The 21604-nt window shown below is 57.4% G+C and overlaps 7 protein-coding genes across 7 annotated transcripts; all 7 read right to left on the reverse strand.

Annotated features, from left to right (window-relative positions):
• Positions 1-504: 504 nt before the first annotated feature.
• ABB37_05266 (hypothetical protein) lies at positions 505-2412 on the reverse strand (the record flags this gene model as incomplete). The annotated part of the gene is made up of 1 exon (XM_015803223.1): positions 505-2412. The coding sequence occupies exon 1, from the start codon at positions 2365-2367 to the stop codon at positions 505-507; it is 1863 nt and encodes a 620-aa protein (XP_015657865.1). The 5' UTR covers positions 2368-2412.
• A 554-nt stretch (positions 2413-2966) lies between these two features.
• On the reverse strand, positions 2967-3341 carry ABB37_05267 (hypothetical protein; the record flags this gene model as incomplete). The annotated part of the gene is made up of 1 exon (XM_015803224.1): positions 2967-3341. Exon 1 carries the CDS (start codon positions 3264-3266, stop codon positions 2967-2969), a length of 300 nt encoding a protein of 99 aa, XP_015657866.1. The 5' UTR covers positions 3267-3341.
• Positions 3342-3902: 561 nt separating this feature from the next.
• ABB37_05268 (hypothetical protein) lies at positions 3903-7455 on the reverse strand (the record flags this gene model as incomplete). The annotated part of the gene is made up of 1 exon (XM_015803225.1): positions 3903-7455. Exon 1 carries the CDS (start codon positions 7170-7172, stop codon positions 3903-3905), a length of 3270 nt encoding a protein of 1089 aa, XP_015657867.1. The 5' UTR covers positions 7173-7455.
• Positions 7456-7959: 504 nt separating this feature from the next.
• ABB37_05269 (hypothetical protein) lies at positions 7960-8820 on the reverse strand (the record flags this gene model as incomplete). The annotated part of the gene is made up of 1 exon (XM_015803226.1): positions 7960-8820. The coding sequence occupies exon 1, from the start codon at positions 8509-8511 to the stop codon at positions 7960-7962; it is 552 nt and encodes a 183-aa protein (XP_015657868.1). The 5' UTR covers positions 8512-8820.
• Positions 8821-9415: 595 nt separating this feature from the next.
• On the reverse strand, positions 9416-11398 carry ABB37_05270 (hypothetical protein; the record flags this gene model as incomplete). The annotated part of the gene is made up of 1 exon (XM_015803227.1): positions 9416-11398. One exon carries the CDS (start codon positions 11396-11398, stop codon positions 9416-9418), a length of 1983 nt encoding a protein of 660 aa, XP_015657869.1.
• Positions 11399-14525: 3127 nt separating this feature from the next.
• Positions 14526-16625, reverse strand: ABB37_05271 (hypothetical protein; the record flags this gene model as incomplete). The annotated part of the gene is made up of 1 exon (XM_015803228.1): positions 14526-16625. One exon carries the CDS (start codon positions 16623-16625, stop codon positions 14526-14528), a length of 2100 nt encoding a protein of 699 aa, XP_015657870.1.
• A 2367-nt stretch (positions 16626-18992) lies between these two features.
• Positions 18993-21410, reverse strand: ABB37_05272 (hypothetical protein; the record flags this gene model as incomplete). Its single annotated transcript, XM_015803229.1, has 1 exon — positions 18993-21410. The coding sequence occupies exon 1, from the start codon at positions 21309-21311 to the stop codon at positions 18993-18995; it is 2319 nt and encodes a 772-aa protein (XP_015657871.1). The 5' UTR covers positions 21312-21410.
• Positions 21411-21604: the final 194 nt, after the last annotated feature.

Consider the following 21604-nt stretch of genomic DNA (forward strand, 5'->3'; position numbering starts at 1 on the left):
CAATAGGATCAAGGAAAGTAAACAATTGATTGTCATTACTTGGTTGCGCACCGCCGAAGCGGAAGGAAGGAGAGCGGCACACAGCGTCGTTCATTCGGGGTTTGCTGTGCCAACTGATTTGAAACGGCTCAAAAGAGAAATGTCAGGTGCTTTTACCCGCTTAGAATGCACCCGGAAGTTGCCTGTCGATGCGAGACAGAAAAGACGCTGAACGTCCCCGCGGCGACCTCAGACGGCAGCACTTTATTTATTGTTTTACATACAGCCACTACGGCGCTCTGCATTGCTTTTTGTTGTTGTTATTAAAACGTTGTTCATGTGAGAACTTGGAGTGCGTGACAGCCGATATCAGCATGTCCAGCCGATTACTACAGCTGCAATAGTTCTCTCAGAGGTGCTCCTGCAAGAACACCACGTCAGCAGGCGTGATACCTTAGCTACTTAGTCCTTAAAGCTGCTGTTGACGGCACTGACGTGGACGAACACGGGGTCGAAGCTCTCTAGTCAGCTGCAATGTCCCTCCTCCACAGACTCCGTGCACTCTAGCAGGATGCGTACCTTCTCCCCAGCAGATAATCCGTCCACGCTTGCCACCGTACACACCTGCGCGAAAGGAGCCGCAGCGTCCCCCGCACACCAACGCCAGAGCGGTGGCAAGATCGGCTGTGGCACCTCTGCCGCTACCATCACCGTCGCGCGTGTGATGTCGTGCAGGGTATGATGGTAGAGAGCGAGGTAGCTTTGGCAGTTCGCCATCGCAAAAAGAAACTCTGCCGCGACATCCGCAACCGCTGCTCCTGCTTCCTCGGTCTTCGTCAGGAATGCCAGGAGGCGCTGCCGACAGCCCGCCGGTAAGTCATGGGCCGTCGCAACCTCGCGCGTCGCGGGCACACGGCCGGCCGTAGCGCTGACAAACACCAGCGCATCCCCACTGGGCAGTCCGACGCGGCGGCCTTGGGCGTAGGGCCCGGGTTCCCCCACAGCCCAACAGCTGCGGCTCTGCGCGTGGATCACACGCCTCTGGATAGTGTCGCTTGGAGCCGCCAGCACCTCCACCATCATCTCGTTGGACGCGTAGACGGACGCCTGCTCGCTGCCGCGGTGGGTACGAACCGTCACCAGCATTCCGGGAGGACACACGTGTGGCACCTTGGCGCTGTACGCCGCACGGCTCGCCGCTTCCCACGACGGAGACGGAAGGCGGACGTGGTAGTAAAATGGAGAAAGACTCCGTTGCGTCGCCCACGCCTGCGCCGCATCGAAGCACGCCTCGACCGCACTCTGGATCGCCGCTTCATTTCCTGCAGAGGAAGATGAGGCGTCCGCAACGTTGCCATAAAAGGTTTGGCTCTCGACTCCTGGCCGTGCGGCGCCGGCAGTCAGGAAGAAGGAACGCACCGAGGGGGACGTCGCTGCCGATGCGGTTGGCTCGCCGTCCTCCTGCGCCGTACTCAACGCGCGTGCAGAGGTAGAAAGCGTCTGCAGCAAGGGCAGGACGTCCGATGGAAAATGGATCTGACCACCACGCAGGCGACGTAGCAGCTGCACCTCGTCGGCTTGTTGCGCCGCAGACTTCACCTCCCGCTGCACCGTCAGCACGCCATGCCCAGAGGGCGAGATGTCGTTGTCGTCTTGCATCACGACGGCCACGGAGGTCACCGCGAGCTGCTCGTGGAGGAAGAGCGGGCAGTTGAGCACCGTCGTCTCGTACTCCCCGCCCTCCCCGGCGAGATGCGACTGGTAGAGCTCCGTCATCTTCTCCAACGTGGGCCGCGCCTCCTCCAGCGTTTTGCCGATCAACTTGCGCGGCAGCAAACCGATCGACGCCGTCTTTACCAAAATGGCACGCACCGACAAGGCGTGCGCCATGTCGAGAATTTCGTCCGGCTGCCGCATCCAGAGGTAGGCGAGCGACTCGAGGCCGAGGCGGTCGCAGATAAACTCTACTCGATTCCGCTGGTAGTTGGACAAGATGGCGCCGCTGGTTAACCCGCGCACCTCGGGGAACTCCTCCTTTACCTCCTTCACTAGGTGATAGAGCGACTCCACCTCATCGTCCTCGGGCGGGTGCTCTGCGTACAGCAGCGACTGATCCTTCGCGCGGCCCCGCTTCACACAGGCACGGCGCAGTGGCACGTTCAAGCACGCCGCAATGACTTCCATTACCTCAAAGCCGACGGTCTGGTACATGTAGGAGTCGATGTCGTGGCCGTGCGCCGCTTCCGCTTCCGCCTCGGCCGTCGTCGCGTCTGCAGGGAGGGATGGAGCGATGTTCACGATGACGGCGGGCTCGTGGCCGTAGCGGTAGGCCATGAGCACCGCGAGGATGCTGTCCTTCCCACCCGAGAGCAGCGCAATCGTTTTCATTCGGCGCGTGTGAATGTGTGCTTGTGTGTGTGTGTGTGTGTGTTCTAGCGGGGAACAAGGCAGCACGTGGGAAGACGGAGAAAGCGTAAAGGAAGTGAAGAGACTCACAGCGAGGGAGCTCGATGCAGGAGAAATAAACACTTACGGCTTCCTCAGTGTAGGGTGCTTCTCATCTTCCTTGAAAGAGAAATCATCGCTGCCCTTGGGTCACTTAGAGTGCGCAGCTGGTCCACCTCGAAGCGCGTCGCAGCCATCCACATCGAACTCCTCTCTCCACCGAGCCGTTGTTGAGCCAAACCAAAAAAAGGAACGGGTTTTTTTTTTTAAGGAAGGACAAGAGGGAAGTCCTGCGTTGTCGTCGCACGCGTAAATGCGCTGCTGAGAGGCGCAGCACTCCACCGCCAACGTGCGCGTCCTACAGAACAAAATGCGAAACGAAGAGAGGCACACACACGCGCAAAAAAACAACAACCTGTACCATCCACCATCCAACACCCCTTCCAAGGTTGGCTGAGCGAGACGCCGACCCACACACCTCGGAACACTACGACCGAAACGACAGCCATCCCCACACAGGCACTTGACGACTTACGCGCAGCTCACGCGCCGCTGCGTTGGCCGTACATCGCTGCAACCGCCGCTGCCCCCACGAGAACACCACGAAATACGTTGGAGTGCACCTCCTGAAAGAGTGCAACACCAAGCACAATCAGCAGCCCACGCCGCTCACTCGCTGTCAGCGAAAACGGCTTCACCACGTCCGTCTCCGCCTGCCCCGGCGCCCCGTCGTCGGCGTTAGACACGGGCGCGTTATCCACTGCCGTTGGGGATGACACAGGCATGGAAGGCGAGGACGGGGAGCCGGTGACGTCCTGCGGCGAAATATCTAGCGCGGACATGCACGAGCACGAAGTGGTGGACCTTGGGGGCAGCAAAGAGAGGGTATGTGTGTGTGTGTGTGTACAACGAACCACTTCGCAAAAATGAAAGCAAAAGCCGCGATGAATGCGCAGCGACAGTTGCGTAAAAAACAAAATATGCATAGAGGAAGAAAGGGGGAAAAAAGGAAAAGGGATTCTCGCAGACGCGAAGTGCACTACGATTGTATGCAGCACAGTAGAGAGGGGCCCGAGTGGGTGGGACTTCTACGTAAAGGGCGCTGCCTAGGAAGAAAACCGTGGCTGGCGCATCACGCCCGCCTCGCAAAATTGAACTTCACCTACGGCAAAAGAAAGAGTTGTTCGTAGCTATGCAACCGTCTGAGAGGGAGAGAGAAGCTCTTAACACTGTCGGGTTCAATTAGTTCTATCTTACGTGCTATGGCTTCTGTGTTTTCGTGCTCTCGGCGAGCAGACGAATTAAAAAAAAAACATATATTTAAGGAAAATGCTGCAGCGACACTTCTCACGTGTTCGTTTGAAAGACGGTTGCTTTTTCACTCGAGTTAACAAAGAAACAGTAGGCGGCCTGTACTCGATAGAGCACTGAAGAAAGGGCTCCGCATTCTTTGCCGCGTTGTGCGGTCGTCTCCCCTCTCAGTCCTCTCCGCTATCCGACAAGGACCGCCGCCGGCGCGACTCACGTTGGCCGCGACGGCTGCTATGATGGGTGCTGGACGGCCCGTCTGCGAAAGAGCGCACACGTTCGTCTCGGCGCTCGTCGCGGCGGCGACTTCGGCTCCCGCTGCTGCTGCTGTGGCGCTCATGTCGGTCGTCTCTGCGAGGCAGGGACTCGTCGTCGCGGTGCTGCCGCCGTCGGCGAGACTCCCCCTCCTCCAGCTTCGACGCGGACGACGACGACGCAAATAAGCGCTCGTCCTCTGCATCCGGCTCATCCCTTCGCCGGCGCCGCTTCTCTGGGCTTCGTCGATACGCCGTCGGCGACTCCTCGCGCGCGTGCTTGCGGGGCGGCGGGTCTGCGAAAGCGGCGTCGGACGGCTTCGTGAAGGCGCGGTACGGCGGTACCGTTGTGGTCGCACTTCCGTAGCGCCGTGCGTCCGCGCTGCCCCGTCCAACGGTGTCCGTCCCGTGGCCGTAGGACGGCGGCGTCGACTTCGCCCACCCGCGCCGCAGACTCTCCGGGGACGCCGTCTCCGGCGTGGTCCAGAGTGACTGCGCCTGCTGGGCGGTATTGGACGCTGACAGCGCGGACTGCAACGGCGAGTCTACCTCATGCGGGTGCTGCGACTGCTGAGGCGGTTGGAGAGGAGGTGGTGGTGGTGGCAGCAGCGACTCCTCTTGCCGGTCGGCGGCCTCGCCAAAGTAGGGGTAGATGGGCAGGTGGAGGGAGAGGAACTCGATGTAGTCAATGCGACGGAAGTCCTCTGCGGCTTTGTGGGAGGTAAACTCGCACTTGACGCCATCCGGCAGCCGCACGACGTTGTTGCCCAGCTCTCGCGAGGAAAAAATCGGATAGGAGCGGAGCTCCACGAAGAAGTCGGCCCTCTGGTCCTCCGTGAGGGAGGTTGTGGGGATGTAGCACGAGGTGTACAGCGACTCCGACGACAGCGGCATGGCGTTGAAGGGCCGCAACGGGTAGAGAGAGTGGGCGCCGCTCTCGAGGGGCGACGCAAAAAGCGGCGCCGCCTGAAAGATCGAGTTTGCACCCTGTGGGCGTGTCGGGGGTCGATGAAGCAGCGATGCACCCTGCGTTAAGGGGGAGGCCGTGCTTTGCTCTGCGCTGACCTCCTCGCCGCGTCTCCCCTCTCCGTCGTCCTGCACCGAACTCCCCGGCGCATCGTCCTTCTTGTCGGCCCTTTCCGCCTCCGTGTCAGCGGGCGAGCCCTCATGGCGGCTCAGCAGCTTCCCTTCCACGTTCTTCAGGTGGTGTCGCCATTCCTCCGCGTCAACGGAGCCGGCATCCTCAGCAGTGGACGTCAACGGGGCTGGAGAGGCCGCCGTGGCGGGTACCTCCTTCGCCTTCTCCACGTCCGCCACGTCCTCTGCGTCCGCCTCCGTCATGATGCCGACAGAGGCGTGCAGCGGGCCGCTAGTCTGCGAGCCGGCCTCGCGGTGCGTCTCCTGCATACGCTTTCGCTGGACAAACTCGTACGAGTACAGAAACTGAGAGGCGATCAGCTGCAGATGGGCAAAGACGGCCTCCTTGTCACGGCGGCGCTCGCACCGGTTCAGCGCAATGCGGCCCAGCTCGGCTGACGCAGCCGAGACCTTCAGCGTGCCCAAGGCAGCTCGGGTAACGACAACACCGCGTGAACGCGCCGACGACGGCGGTGCACCACCGCCGGCGGACTTCGCTGCCGGTGTGGCAGACAGCAGTCGCACCTCCACCACATCCCTCAGCGACGGGGCGGTGAGGGCTTCTAGAACGGAGGCCGCCGTCGGCAGGTGGAGAGCCTCGCTGAGGCTGGCGCTGGTACTGGTGTCATCACTGCTGGCGAACAAGAGACACGCCGTGTCGTAGTGGTGTTGGCGTGCGATGGACTGGAAAGTCGTCCAGATCAGCGGGCGGGCGTCGGATGGCGGCAACAGACAGCACAGCAGCAGCCGTGTCTTGTGTGCTGCGGCCGTGACCGCATTGATTTCATCGTTGTCGCCCTGCGTGTTGGTCGCTTCTTCGTCCGCGCGCACGTCGGTGCCAACGTCGCCAGAGTTGCCGGGGTCATCGATGTCGACGAGCGGAACCAGACGGAGCGCGCGAACGCAGCGATAGACCCACTGCGGCGTCACCACGAGCACCCACGCGGGCAGCGGCGCCGTACGTGTCTGCCCAGTGGCCGCAGCAGCGGGTGTGTTCACTGAACTTGTAGAGGGCTTCTCCTCCTGGGCAGTGGGGGAGGCAGAGGACGCCGGTGGCGGAGCGGTGGGGTCTTCCGTAAGGTTGACTTGTTGTGACGGTGGTGGTGGTGCGGTGGACGTGGTCTCTTCACCAGGCGGCTTCACACTGTCGTTGCCACTGCGCTTTCCTTCCTCCTCCTCCTCCTCGTCATCGTCATCGTCATCGCTGCTGCTGCCACTGCCGTCACTATCTCCCTCGTTGCTGTCCTCCGTCGACGAGCTCACGGAAGAGGACGACGCGGAAGATGGCTCCCGCTCAGGAGGGGGCAGCACCACAACGTATGTGGCTTCCTCCTCTGACTTCACTACACGTCCGCCGTGGAAGGAAACCAACAACATCAGCGCCGTATCAACGACGTCGCCCTTGAAAAAGAACCGACAGTAGGCAAAGAGCGCGGTGTTGCACAGCGCCACGCAGCTGGCGATGGACGACGACGGGTAGCGCAGGAGCCACTCCGAAAACAGAATGCAGCGGGAGAGGGCGTACAGGAGCTCCATGGAATGAAAGGCCTCCACGCCCTCTCGGTTGTGTTGTACTTCAATGAGCTGCAGCGCCGTCGCACTGCTCCAACGCGACGCATCGTCCACCACGAGCACCGTGCGCACATAGGCGTCGGGGTCAATGCCCAAACTGGCGAAGCTGTACTCCGTGGTCCCAGGCACCAGTGACACGCGACGGGCGTCCTTCAGAAAGCTGACCCACTCCGACGACTTCAGGATCGTCGTCGTGTCCTCCTTGGACCACGGTGTCATGAGATGCACCCGGTTGCCGGAGGAGCACACGACCTGCAGGAACAACGTGGCGTTGGGGTAGACGAACATCGGAGTCAGCCGCCGCTCCTCTGAGAACTCGAGACGGCGAATTGTCGGGTTGCCTGGGAAGTGAGCCGACTTCGCCTCCGGCGGTTGCTTGACAGAACTGCCCGTGGACGCTGCCGGCGGGAACGCTGGAGGAATCGAGGCGGACATGAGCACCTCCAGCGACACAAAAAAATCGATGCCACCCCACATGTTCTCTTCTTCACTCTTCGTATCGTTTCTATCTGTTGTGATGAGTAGTTGTTCCGCCGTTAGGGTGCTGCAACGCAAAGTGTTTCTGCGCTCCTTCTCTGCTGCTGAGAACCGCGGAAGACAGCGGTTAAACGAACCCTTTTTTGTTGATCGGATGTTTGGTGGTCTCTCTCCTTCTCTCTCCCTGTGCAATTCCTATCGTTAGGTCCGCGAGGTGTCTCCGGCGCACGCGGAGCAACACGCAGCACGATTACCTCGAAAGCACTTTCGAGTTTTCTGACTCTGTGACCACCGCGTTAGAAGAATTGTTCAGAATAGATGAAAGAAAGAAAAAAGAATAAGAAGGAGAAGGTCACGTAAAAAGCGTTGCGTCCGTCGTCATCATCATCAGCTTCACGAGATGTGGAAGACTGCCTCAACGATCGCTTCGTTTTGAAGGAAAGCACCCCTTTGGCGGAAGTGTACTCCACACCAGATGTGCAACGAGGCAGCACGCACTCACAAATTTGTTCTTTTCGCCACCGTTGGTTACGCATCGGTGCCGCCGGGCAGTTTCAGCGAAGGGGCAACGACTAAACATGATAGTAAGAAGAATAAGACGTGTGTGTGTGTGTGTGTGTGTTGAATTGCGAGACAGAGATCAGCCAATAAGGCAGCAAGAATAAATATCAAAAAAAGAAGAAAACAGCGAGCAGCGTCGTTCATGCACACCGAGCAAAAACCAAAGAGAAGAAAGCGCCCCTCTTTTTGTGAGGAAGAGAACAAGTTGGGAGGAGAAAGAAAAAATCTATGAATAGATGAGCCCTGCGCGCCGCATTCCACGCCCAAAGACGGTGAACGTCATCTTCACCGTACCGCTAGTGACGGTGTGCAGCTTGAATCGCTGCTCATTGTCCGCAATAAGAGAGTTGTCGCGCAACACGGGGTAGCCGCCCATGATGAAGAGCCGCATCGTCTGCCACAGCCGCTTCAGCGCGCTCGGGCTCCACAGATTCGGCCGCCACGTCGACACCTGCATCGTCTGCGGCCCACCGCCGGGCATGGGCAGGTAGGCCGTCCCGTAGCCTCCAATGTCCTTGCAGCCGTAGTCGTCCAACTGCCACACCTGAATCGCAATCTTTGGCCAGCCCTGCACACTGTTAAAGCAGTAATGCACGTCGATCGGGAAGTTCCACGCGATGCCTTCGCTGCCGTTTCGCATGACGTGGGTAGAGCCGGAGGTGCGGCCCTCAATCACCGTCCACTGCGTGCCGGTGACGATCTCGTAGGTGCAGAAGTACGCACTGCCACCGAAGTTGTGGCCAGTCTGAATCTCCCCGATAATGTGTAGCTCAGACATGCTGACGAAGCACCGCCGGCTTCCAACGCCAGTGGTGTGAAGGGTGAAGAGCGGTGAGTACACAACGAAAGAAATCCACCGTCTGGGTGCTCTATCCGTGTGTGTGTGGTAGGGGGAGGGGGGTGCGTGGTGTAGCCCCTCTTTCCAATCCGGCTTTGATGGACCTACAACTTCAATGTACACAATCTATCGGCGGCTTCTTCTTCTGAGTGAAACACGCAATCCAACACGGCAACAAACACGTTGCAGTCTTTCTTTTCCTTCGTTGTACGGTGGGCTCGCTGCTCGAGAAGATGTCACGCGGCCATCTTCGTTGTCGTGGACCACCGCAAGCGCGAATTCAAAAATCCCCAAACAAAAAAGAAGGTTGGAAGTATAAAAAAAAGGCAGGCGTGGAGAACAACAACGACGGCGACGACACCAACAAACATGTGGTGGCGCTGTTGCCACGTCATCTACAAACGAAGCTGACAACAAGGTCCATTAAGCGCACTCGTGGGAGACGACCTGTTATCATGTTCATTGAAGCAGAATAAAAAAGTGCACTCTACGTTGAGTTCTTCGCGGATGCTAAGTGATTTGTTGGGTCATTTTCTTTTCGTGTTTGCGTGTGCGTGTTGACGCGAGCACCGTTCGACGTATCTAGATGGCTTCCGTCAAGGAAAAAAACAAAGTGCTTAAACCAGAAGGAGAGAGGTCGAAGCTCAGCCACTGCATCCGTGGTGATGGACCAGAGGGTAAAAGACGCACTTCAAAGTGCGGCGCAGCGCGTTCGACAATCTAAAAAAGAAAAACGGCTTTTTTGTATTTCTAAGCGAAGGTCCGACAAACTCAAATAATAATAATAATAAGTGAAGATGACTGTGCAACGTGCGTGTGTGTAGCAGCCCAGCGACCGCTTCGGCTACGCGGAGTACAGCAGCTCCGCGCCGTCACTTTCAGCGGAGAAGACCACCACGGGAAACAGCGGCGCCGGGTGCAGCGCAGGACAGAACCGAAACGCCACACCCATCGGCACCGACTCCACAAAAAACTCCAGCTCTCCCACCCGCATGTCCAGCCGAGCCGCCAGTTCGAGCCCAGGCCTGTACGGGGCCCCGTAAGAGCGCGCCGCCGCTGCTGCGCTAGAGTCCCCTGGCGCACGCAGGCCCTGCGCAATTTCTCCTGTCGAGAGGTAGAGGAACGCAGGGGCTTCGGTGCCGACGCCGGTGAAGGCGCGCGTGGCGAAGCCGAAGGCGAGCGCCGGCACACGAGGCGCCGACGTGGAGGTTGTTGTCGACGGAGAGCCCTGCCTTGGCCCTCGCGCCTTCCCTGGCGTCGGTGCGATCCAGCGAAACGAAAACAACAGCGAGCCGTGCGTGGTGCCGAGGTCGCCAACGGCGTAAAACGGAATCAGGAGCCGCGGCAGCACCTCCGCCAAGCGATCCGCGTACTCCTCCTCGATGAGGTGAATGGCGTCGGTGGCGTCGGTGCGACATACATTGCCGTCAGGGGACACGACGATGTTGCCGCTGTGCGCGAGGTCCCAGCGAAGTTGGCGCGGTGGGCTGCCAGGGAGGGGCGCAACGGAGTTGAATCCGAGTGATGGGGCACGACGAATAAGCGGCCGGCGAGCGGCGGCAGCGGCTGCGTCGGACAGCTCCTCCACGCTTCTATGGGAATGCGGCGTCATGACGAGTGCGAGGGGTGGCGACGTCGCGCGTGAGAAGTCCGCCCTGTATTGCCTGTTGGGTTCCCCAAGATGTGGTGTACGCAGGGCAGGTCGTTGCTGATGGGCAAGTTGTGCTTCCAGTGACGCGAAACCGTCCGCGGTGGAGCACAGGCCAGACATGCGCAGGGCGTTTTGTATGCGCGCCAGCTTGCGCCGATACGCCGCGTACAGCCGCTCCTCCTCTTCCTCCTCCGCTGTGCTCATCACTTCTGCTTGACCGTGACGTCCGTGGAAGGTAGAAGATGGGCTCCTTGATGGAGATGCGACCTTTCTTGAAGGTGATTCGAGAGTGGATGATGGCACGTGTGGTGGACTTCGCCTCTTAAAAGTTTGCTGCTGTTGCCGCCCTGGTGATCGCCGCACCGTCTTGTTGTGTGCGGATGCAGAGCGTGGAGAGCGCTTCTCCGATGTAGCGCGTGCAACCGGCAACGTCATCATATTCTCCTCTGCGTTTGCACGCGACGGGGATGGCGACGGCGCTGTCTCGGGCATCCGGTCATTCTCCCAGTCGGCTGCCTCTTTGGCAGGAGAGCCCGTCACCTCGGGAGATCGAGCGAATGCATTCTGCGGTGCTCGCGGCGGTGTTACTGATGCTCTTGGTTTACTCCGCAGGTCTTGTTCAAGTAACAAAGCAGCATCTTTCGCCGCATGTGCAGAGGGCGGCGATGGCGAGCACGGTGGAGGCGCCTCCGCAGAGAACTCGCGTGATGGCGTGTCATCGCTTGACGTCATCGTTTCTTCTTCTTCCATTTGCTCCTCCTCTTTCTTCACTGTCCCGCTGTCACAGCCTTCCGGTGATGCATGCGCTGCCGAGCTCCCCACCCTTACCTCATCCTCCAACCCAGAACGGACAGGTACACTCCCTGTGTCGGTAGGTGGAGTTACGTTCCGCCGTGCGGACGCCATACGCGCCGCCAGCCGCCGTCGCTGCTCCTCCGCGAGGTCCATCTCCATCTGCAGCACCTGTCGCTGCTTCTCCGCGGCTGACACCGCAGCCGCTGCTCTGGCGCTACTCGTCCCGTCTTCTGTCTCTTGACGGCACGACTGTGACCTCCAGGTCCCTGTAGCCGTACGAAGACGCAGACCACGCACCTGCCTCGGCAAACTGGATGTCATCTGGTGCTGCGTTGCAGCTGTAAAACGCCGACGGGTAGGCAGACGATGAGAGAGCGCCATCGCTCACGGTGTTACAGAGGATGGGCGATGATGGAGAAGTCCCGCGTATGGTGGAGGGGCTTTCGGCTCGACGAACGTCGAAAGGGGCGTGCGACGGCGCAACATCTTGAAAGGAGAGAGCCGAGAGAAACTCGTCGTCAGCGCGCATGGGTGGCACAACAAAGCAGCGATAAACTAAAGGCGAAGAAGAAGAAGTCTCACACGAGGGGGTGGCAAAGGCTCCTCTCAGTGCTATCGGTGCGTGTGTGTGTTGCTGCGAGTTCGGCGCACACGTTCAGCGCAAGGTGCCCGTGCGTGCGTCGTGAGTGGGGAGGGGGGGGGGTAGGTATTCGTGCTTCTTACATCTAATCAAGGGTCACGAAGTGCCTCACAACCCTCTGCGATGCTGGGATGCTGCAAGGCAAAAATGGGACTAGCAGAGTTTTCGTGCTTGCCATCGGCAAAAGGTGAAGGATCAGAAATAAAAAAAAAGAGAGGAGAGAAGAGAAATCGTGGTGAGGTCAACACCCTGCCACTCGACAGAGAATCCTGTCATCACCCAGACTATCGTAGAACTGATGAAGGCACAGGAAGTACTCCAGAATGCCACCAACGAAACACGAAAGATGAAGCCGGGTCATTGGTGGGACTTCAAGGAGAATACGGAGACTCCACGATGGCGCCTCAGTGCGGTGATGGCAGTCGGAGAGGAAAGAAAGATCCAATAATACTAAAAAAGAAGGCCGCAACACGACAAGGATCCATGCGTCAGAAAAGTTCACGTTTCAACTTTCCTTACAAACCGTAGCGCACGACTCTTTCTTTATTCACCGCTTGTTGTGTTTTGGAAGACAGTAAAGCGATAACCTCGAGAGGTGAGGAACCCAACAACAGCCCAAAGAAGAGGAAGAAGAACTCACCAACGCGACTCGTCTAGCCAGTATGAAGGAATGGAAGTCATCTTAATCACTAATGGTGATATCAACAAAGAAAAAAAAAGAATACATATATATACACGTGTGTTCCCTACGACGCGACCAAGACAGCGCGTGGAGCTGCGCCATTGTGGATTGCTTACTTCAGAAACTAAAAGTGTCAACATATATATATATATATGTACACTGGGAGAGAGAAAGAAAGAGATTCACATCACTCGAGAGGAGCGAACTACTCGTAACCACAACGGCATCAGAACGGTTTTTGTATTCTTATTTTTAAAGAAAGACGGGGGGGGGTGGGCCTCGGAACGTCCCTTAGAAAAACAGGGGTGAAAAAAGGAAAGGCACAGAAAGGCCACGCCAAAGGGAAACGGCTCGCTATTACTTATCACGCGAAGTTCGGTGCAACACCTCAAAATGAAAAGCGCAAGGAAAAGACAAAAGGTCAGAAAAATAAAATACGTTGTGAAACGCAAAGAAACAGTTTTATTCTCACTGACAAGAGAACCAAAGAAAAACAACGATTTTAACGTCAGTGACAAGAAGCATCGATGACCGCGCAACGGTCACCGGCGCGTGCAAATGACACGGACAAGTGAAATGGAAGAGGGAGAAAGAAGCAGCTGCATTCTCACGAGCACGACAACAATACCAGACACGACACAGCGCACCTCGCCACTGAAGCGGTATTTGTCTGCGCTGCAGGCATCTCAGATTCCATTCCTTTTTCTTCATCACTTGCGGCGGCAAGCCTGACTATATATATGTATATATATGAACGCTCATATAATTTCATACTTTTGTTGAGTACCGGTCGTACGAAGATGTCTGCGACACTCAGACGGTGTGGGCATGGGGGCAACACCAGACACGGCAACAACAAAAGTAGCATCCAATGTGGTAAACTAAGAAGGAAAAGAAAAGGAAAAAAATAGAACGTATGCGTCAACATGCCTGTCTTCACAGGAGGAGGATACATGGGCGTTGAGGCGCATCCGCTGAAACCGACCGACAAGGAACAGGCGAGGAAACAAAAACCACTCCAGGCTGGGAGGACACGCCGTCGTACGTCTCGTTGGAGAAACGACGAGAAGGCGCACGGGGAGCAGGGGTGGAAACGAGGCACCCTCCACTATCAAAACGTCATCACACACGGTAGGAGAAACGAATGGCACATAAGAAAAAATTATAAAAGCAAGATACACGACCTAATTTAGTAAACTCAGAGGATTTTAGAAAATATATATTTACGGGGGATGGAGACGCACAGCTCCAGAAGGACGAGCCAAAAGACGATGTTGAGAGCGCCAAACCGAAATGGGGAACACATGAAGTACAAGAAACACTTGAAGGCAACACAACGAATGCACACCTCGTTCTACGTGCTAAGGAAACATAAAGTCAGCAAAAGAAAAAAAGAGAAGAGGGCTTATTTCTTCTTCTTTAGCCCATGCGAGTGACGTCAAGTCTCATGCGTATAGTTATTTTAGGCAGTATCACTTCCGCAAAGGAAGAGGCCAAAAGACGAAGAACTCACACGCACACACACGCAAAGAGAATAGGTGGGTAGGGGGAGAATAAGAGTTCATTCACCACGAATTATGTACACGTAAGAGGGGACGACACCTCACGCTTTTAGCACCCAAGACAAAGCGAATAGGAGGAAAGAGAAACCAAAAAAAGGAAGGAAGAAAGGAAGAAAGAAAGCGCGGAGGTAAAAGAACGCGATGTGAAAAGGAAGTGCATTTTGCCGAGCACCAAGAACGCGGGGCTGCAACGATAGGCATCAAGGGAGCATGAACGACGCTCACCACGAACTCCAACGACACCTATCGAAAAACGCTAAAGAAGGAGAAGAGAAAACACACGTCAATATGTCAAAGAAATGGACGAAGGCCTCCCCAGCGTTCTCAGGAAGTCCAGCAAAACAAAACAAAAAACGTTCACGAAAATAGGTCTACGGATCGTTCGCTCCCCAAGCAACAGCGACACCAAAATCAGTAGTGGTAGCCGCCGTAAAGCTGGATATCGAAACGGGGAGAGAGAGAGAGAGAGCGTGGTACCGAAAACGAAAGTGAAGTAAAACACGTGTGGTCGGGTGTGAACGTCCTTTACAGAGTTCAAACAAAAGAGACAATAAAAAAAGTGCATTGAAATTAAAGCGAAAGAGCAATATATCTATACACACCGCGTAGGAAAGGAAGGGAAATCTACGTTTCCGTGGCAGGGCGCGTCGTCTCTGTTTTGTGGGGCGACTCCGTTTGATAGCCGCGCAGCTGATTCTGAAACACCCGCACGCACTGCGCCGCGGCGATGCTCGTGGCGTTGCGGTAGTTGCCGTCGCGAGTGACCACCGCGCCAACGCAGACATCCACATACGGCATCTGCTGCTGCGCCTCCGTCAACTCCATCTCAATCGTGAAGGCGTTGCTCTTCAAGGCGGTAGCGCGGCTCATGTCAGGCAACACGTGCTCGGCGCGGCACAGCGGGCACACGTCCTCGGCCATGCGAAAGTACTCCTCAATGCAGGTGACGTGAAACCAGTGGTGACACTTCGTTTCGATCACCGGCTCCTCGCCCTCGAAGGGGCAGAGGCAAATGGCGCACAGCTCATCCTCTGCATCGGCGGCAGTGCTGCTGCTGCGGCTCGAAATACCGTCGTGGTGGCGTTGGCCTTCCTGTCCCAGCGGCGGCGTCTGCGTCGCCATCAAATCTCGCGGGGAGTCTTCCAAGCACGGGGTGGGGGCAGAGAAGGAAAACCCCCGGGCGGGAGCCGCCGGCGCCTGGAAGGACGACGCACCGGCCCGCGCTGAGGGGGGACTCCGCGCCGCACTTACCTGTCGCCGGCGCCGTGCTGTCGCGCTCTCCATCTTCACGAAGGAGCGCCACTGCGACGCCGGGCCGAGCCGTTTGAGCAGCACGTCCTCCATCGTGTTGAGGTGCACGAACTTCTCCGCGCGGCTGAGGACCCAGGCGATGGGGCGGGCCCCGTACGGGGCGATCGTCACGCTCAGCGTGATGCAGACGACGTCCTGTGTCGTACACCGCGTGGACGGTAGAGGCGGCGCACTGTGGCAGCTGTGGCCGCTGCTCACCCGCCGACTCGGTGGACGCACTGGCGGCTTCGGCGTCACCGCCGCGCTGCCCGCCGAGGAGGCGGAGCTGACGGACGAGATGTTGTAGGGCGCCACCTGGATGCCAGGGTTGGCCAGCGACTGCCGCGGTGGCGAGTCGGAGGGCGAGGTGGACTGCCCTGACTGCCGACGCTGTTCCGGCGTGTAAGCGAGCGAGAGCGACGGTGGTCGCTGCCTCGCCTCCGTCACGGAATGCTCGCGACTCAGCGAGAAGGCGAGGGAGGAGCTGCAGGAACTGACGGCGCGGCGGCGAGGTTGGTAGCGCGCCTGCAAAATGTTGACCCCTGCGGCGTGGCCAAAGCTGTAAGGTGCGTGCGGGGAGCGCAGCAGGGCAAAGAGACACTCGCGCTGCTGGGCGTAAAACGTAACCGCACACGCCATGCAAATGTCAAACCCGTATGTCGACTTTCGGCTGATCTGCGCGTCACTCCGCACGCTGGTCGAGGCGCCTGCGCCGCTGCTGCTGCCGCTGCCCTCCTCCTCATCGTACAGCATCGCTTGAAACCCCACTCGGATGCCGCGCAGGTGACAGGTATCACAACAGTAGCCCGTCGAGACGTACGCACAGGCGGGAATCGGTAATGGGTTGCACAGCTTCAGGTGCATGATGGCGTGCCGATGCGCAAACGTGAGCTGGCTCGGCAGCTTGTCCAGTATTCTCATTGCCTCTGACACCGGCTTTGCCTCGATGCACGCCACAAAGTTGTCGTCGTACTCGAGATCGGGCTGCCGCTCCAGCTGCGGGGGCTCACCGCTGGGGTGTTTGGCCAGGTAGATCGCCAGCTCCGCATTGCGCTGCGTGCTCTGAGAGACGGCGCAGTTCAGATACTCCCGCAACGGCGGCTGTGAGACGGACGGGAAGCCCAACACGGCGGTCAGCAGCCGCTCGATGATGCGCAGGTAGGACTTCATGTCATCCGTGCCGTAGGCCACAATAGCCTGCGTGAAGAAGTCCGTGTACGACCTCCACGTCTCGGCGTTGAAGCCAGCCTCTTCGATTTTCACGAGGATGCGGCGAGCGGTGTAACACAGCAGTTCCACGTACTTACTCTGCGGTAGCACATCCTCCGGTGGCAGACTCTTCAGCCGCGACCACCGCTGCGGCGTGAGTTCGACTGCCTGCTCCGCCGTGATCCTGCGGATGATCACATCAATTCCCTGGTTCGTGGACGCCATTGGAAAAGAAGACGTTGGCTCTGTGTTACCTGTTTGATTGATTGTTTGCTGTTCCGCGGCAGATGATTCCACGTACCGCTGGTAGGTAGGGCCGGCTTGATTGGCCTCCGTTCGTGCCTCTGCGCGGGTCTTGAATGCGCGCCCTCCGGCACAGCTAAAAAACAGAAGAGACGAGAGAAGAGAAGCAAAACAGAAAAACAAGCTCTCGCTGCGTGTGTGTATGTGTGTATCTTAACAGCACAGCACTTCGAGCAGTGGACAGGGTAGCAGCGAAATAATTTAGCGTCCACGCCTCTTTTTTCTTTCGTTGGTTCGTTTGAACAGAACAGCGGTGCAAGGAATGCGACAGAAATGGAACGCACGCAAAAGAACAGAAGCGGGAACAAAAGACCTCAACAGCCACAACCCGCACGTTATTCGGGCTCTGCGCGGTCGAACGGCGGGGAGACGAGCTCGAGTCCACGGTGCTTCTCTGTGTGCGGCTGTGTAGGTGTGTGAGGAAGAAATAGGTATCGGGGATGCGTGTTGGAACACCAGTGCAAGGTGATGCAACACCAAGAGGAAAAAAAAAAGAAGAAACGGTCAATATAAGAGCACTTAACGAATGGCAGTGAGGCCGATGAGCCAGCAAAACAACTTCGTCGGCTGAGAGAGAGAGAAAAAAAAAAAGAGAAAACAAAAAAATAGTTAATATGAAGAAAATAAGGAGCAGAGAAAACAAAACAAAGAAGAAAGAATTCGTGGGGTTGCGGGTGATCGCTACAACTTTCGAGTCCTCGCGTCGAATGTGGGCTCGCGCCTTCAATCACCACCACCACCACCACACAGGATATAAATCAAAAACTAGCCACAAGACACACAAACAAAAGTAATTAAGAAAACGTATTTTGACTTTCCCACCTTTTCTTTAAGATTTGGATGACAAATATATATATATATAGAGAGAGAGAGAGAGAGAAGGAAGGCAACGCCTGTGCGTTAGAGGTCACTAATAATCTTGTTTCAGCCTTCCGCGCTGAGAAGGAGAGAAGAGAAAACGGGACAGGAATTACCACGACAACGACGAGCGCGCGCGCGAGAGAGAGAGAGACACCGATAACGTGCGGCGGCGAAGGGGCGCGGCAGCTGCGCGTGAAGAACAGAGAAGGAAACGAAGGGGGAGGGGGAAGCGGGGAAGGGAATCGTCGCGCAGAGCAACGCTCCGGCGTGCCCTATGTTAAGCAAAGGAGAAGAAAAAAAAACAAAAGAAAATAACAGCAAGAGCAATAATAGAAGATGTACGTGTTTTTTGAGTGTTTCCGCTTCGGGTGAAGCACATGCGTTTCTAAGCCGATGACTTGAAGTAGAAGAAGAAATGAGTGGTCTAAGCGGGTGAGTTAAAACCAAAAAAAACTAATATGTGTTATGCTGCAACGATATACGCCTGTATCACACCGGTGTCCCGCGTGGTTGTGTGGGGAGGGGAGGGGAGAGGGGGAAATATGCGATGGTGTCCACAGCCGTTGTCTGTGTTCCGTGAGATAATCGTTTCTTCGCGTCTGCTCGGTCAAAACGAAAGGGTCGGGGGGAGGAGGGGGGAATGCAAGCGGCGAATGAGCCCAGTCGCAGCAGCAGAACGGCCAGCCACGTGCGGTTGAGAAGCCCCACGGAGAAAACAAAAAAAAAACGACAGCAGGAAACAGAACAAGAGAGCACACGTCCACAAAATTGATTTTTTCACGCCAATGCAAAAAAAAAAACCCCTGCGTCTGCGGCAACCACAAAACAAAAGTATTTTATTTGCTTCGCGTGTACCCAAGAAGTGTGCATACACACCATCCGCGAGAAGGGAGAGTAGATAAATATATAAAACAAAAGAAGTGAGGAGTGAGGAGTGGGGAGAGGACATGTAAATGCAAGTGGTTCGATGTCGCGTCCCAGGTAAAACGAGCAGGTGAGACCCACGGTGGAAACAGGCTTCATAACTCCATCGCAGAGTTTACGCATAGTAATTGCAGCACAACCCTCATGGAAAGAAAAGCCGTTTGCTACGCTGCTACTACGCGCTTGCGAGAGATGCATTCGCCATCTTTTCATTTTTCAGTAACGTGTTCCGATTCTTATCATCGCAGGTTTGATGAGCACGTTCATGTTTGAGATCTCCTGTTAATCGAAGGAGGCAATTAAAAGGAAAACAACAACGACGATGAAACGCCTCTCTTTGCGTCACCCGCAGTGACGCTGGGAAGACGTTCGGCGTGCTCGGGGTTGCCACCACACCAGGCACTTCCCTGTGGGTGCGCCTGTGGTTTGTGTTTAGTTAAGCGAGGCGGAGCAACGCGCACCGCAAGGAGTCCTTCCTCCTCCCCCGTCTCTGCAGGGATGTCTTCAGATGATGGCGGGCGGCTTGCCAGGTCCGGGTCGGCGCCGCAGCCGATACACCTTCTGCTCCGTCAGCGACCGAGACGGGTGGAAGCACGCCTCGATGCAGACGCCCTGTGCCCGTGCGGCGTGACACAGCTGCTCATTGGAGGTCAAGATAATCGCCTCCACGGCATCCGCAAAGCCAAATACGATCTTGTTGCGCAGCGACACCTTGCCGCTGAGCCGCAGATACTCCACATTGCTGAAAAGAGGAGGCGGAGAAGAAGAAGCAGAGGGGCTGAATAACGCTTGCGCAGCGACTTCTGCTGCAGCCGCACCGCCAGCACAATCGCGGTTCTTCTTTTGAGGCTCCCGCGCCTCCTTCTTTGGCGGGTGAACCACGTCTCCGGTCTTCTCGGCAGCGGAGAGCCCAGCACCTTCCTGCTCTGTCAGCATGCATGCACGCAAGAAGCCGGTGCTCACCACCGTGACAAGCGTCAGCAGTCGAGTGGCGCGGGCGATCTCGGCCGGTCCCGCGATCGTCTCCAAAATCCACCGAAATTCTTCATAGGTGATATCGGCAATGAGCCAGTTCGGCCGCCGTTCCTTTTCACGTGCCTGCTGCTCGCTGAGCTCGATCAGCAACGTGGACTCGTCCAGCAAGGTGTTCGATGGTTCATGGTGGTCTGCGTCTGCCGCTTCTCGAAGGGGTGGCAGCCACGATAAGTCCACGGTGTGCAGCAGCGAGGGGGGCACACGGGCCTCCCTCGTCCTTGACTCGAGGTTGGAGTCGTCTGCACCGGGCGGAACGCTGCGTTGCACCTCGTCCTCGCGCAGCAACGCACCACGCATGTCCTCGTTCAGCGCATGCGGGGTGCACCACCGCGTGTACGTGCGCAGCGCTGGTTCCATGACGGCGGTCACCGCCGCACACCCGGCCGCCTCTTTGCGCTGCTGCTCCTGCAGCACGGAGAAAGGAGAGAGTCGCTGCAGCCGCACAGCCAGCGGCATGGCATCGACAAAGCAGCTCTGCGAGCACAGGGTGACGAGCGCCGTGGTGTCCAGGCAGACGAACCTCGGCGCGAACGACGACGGGGGCAGCCACGCAGTAACGGGTGAATGGTGCGCGTGAAGGCGCGGGGCTCGCGCTGGTTTCGACGTCAGAACAGCCCACGCGATTCGGTGGGCTTCAAAAAAGGCCTTGAGAGGCACAGGAGGCGGGTGCAGGAGCACCACGGCGACGTGTGCCACACGCCGGTGCGGGAGACACGCCCGCCCAGCCCGCTCGCAAAGAGCCAGTAGCATGTCGGTAAATGGTATGCTTCCGTTCGCCTCTAACGCGGCCGCCTCCAATTCAAGGTTGCGCGCCGTCGCCGTCTTCACCTTGATCCAGCGATGTTCGCTGCACGACACGACGTCCACTTCGATCGACACATCGTCGGCAAAAACAGGCGTGACGGTGCCACGCGTATCGTGAGCAACAGCAGCAGCGCCAGCGGGAGAAGAGATTGGGACGGACAACACGGATGTTGATGCGCGGCGCTGAGGGCACCCCACGCAGGCGCTCATCGGAACGTAGACGCCCGTCACGCCGTGCTCGCGCTCCACACACGTCACGACCCCTTCAAAGTGGGCAATAGAGTTGCACTGCGCACACGCGGCGGCGGCGCTGAAGGCCGCAGGCGAGACGATCGGCTCACCAGTCGAGCTCCCTCTGTTCCCTGTGCATCCAGCCGCGCGAAGGCCATCGACCGCGCGCCGCAGGTTCTCCGTCTCTTTGCGCAGACGACTGCGCAGCTTCGCAGCTCCGTGGCACGGCGCAGCTCTGACAAAAGCGTGATCGCGTCTGCCCTCACTCGCTGAAGGCGATGTCGTTTGTGCGGTGCTGTCCTGGCCTGCGCTTTTCGTCTTTTCTCCTGCGTAAAAGGCGCTGTTACCTCTGTTGCTCGCTTGCCACTCCGCTGGCGGTGGCGATGTCGCTGAGCGAGGGCGTGACGGAGAAGGCCCAGCGGGGATCACCGTGCACAGGCGTACCTGCAGCTGTTCCGCCAACTGTAACAGATCAGCGAGAAAGAGGTAAAGCTCCTCCGGGGAGCTGGAAGTGGTGAAGACGCGATGATGCGAGTTGTGCTGCGCCGCGCTGCTCTTTTTACTCGTTCTTGCTTCCCCTTCGCCGTCACTGCGGCGCCCAGAGCAGTCTGAAAACGAGGAGCTGAGCGAGCCTTCCGAAAAGCTGCCATGTGCACTTATATCAAGGCCCGAGACAACGTCGTGGCTGTCGTGCTGTTCGAGCTCCTCGTCGCTGAACGACGGGATGGGCATTGCCTCGTATAGCTGGTCCATGGCCACGTATGAATGCGCTATAAAGTCAAAAAGAGTGACATCTGCAATGTACAGCAGAATACGAGTGGCAAAAAACGCGATGCTCTGCCGAGTGACACCTTACAGAACCAACACAACACATAAATAGCAATCGAAAAGTTATGCGGAGAGATACATTGGCAGTTGGATCACGCAGGGTGCAGATGCAGAAGAGGAAGTGACGTTCAGGGAGCACGAAGTGATTCGCGCAGCCTATAAAAGGCCTTTTTTTTGAAGTTGACGTTGTGGAACGTGCACTTCTGTACATCAATAAA

Source organism: Leptomonas pyrrhocoris (genome assembly GCF_001293395.1).
Source record: "Leptomonas pyrrhocoris isolate H10 chromosome Unknown, whole genome shotgun sequence".
In the NCBI taxonomy this organism is placed as follows: domain Eukaryota; phylum Euglenozoa; class Kinetoplastea; order Trypanosomatida; family Trypanosomatidae; genus Leptomonas; species Leptomonas pyrrhocoris.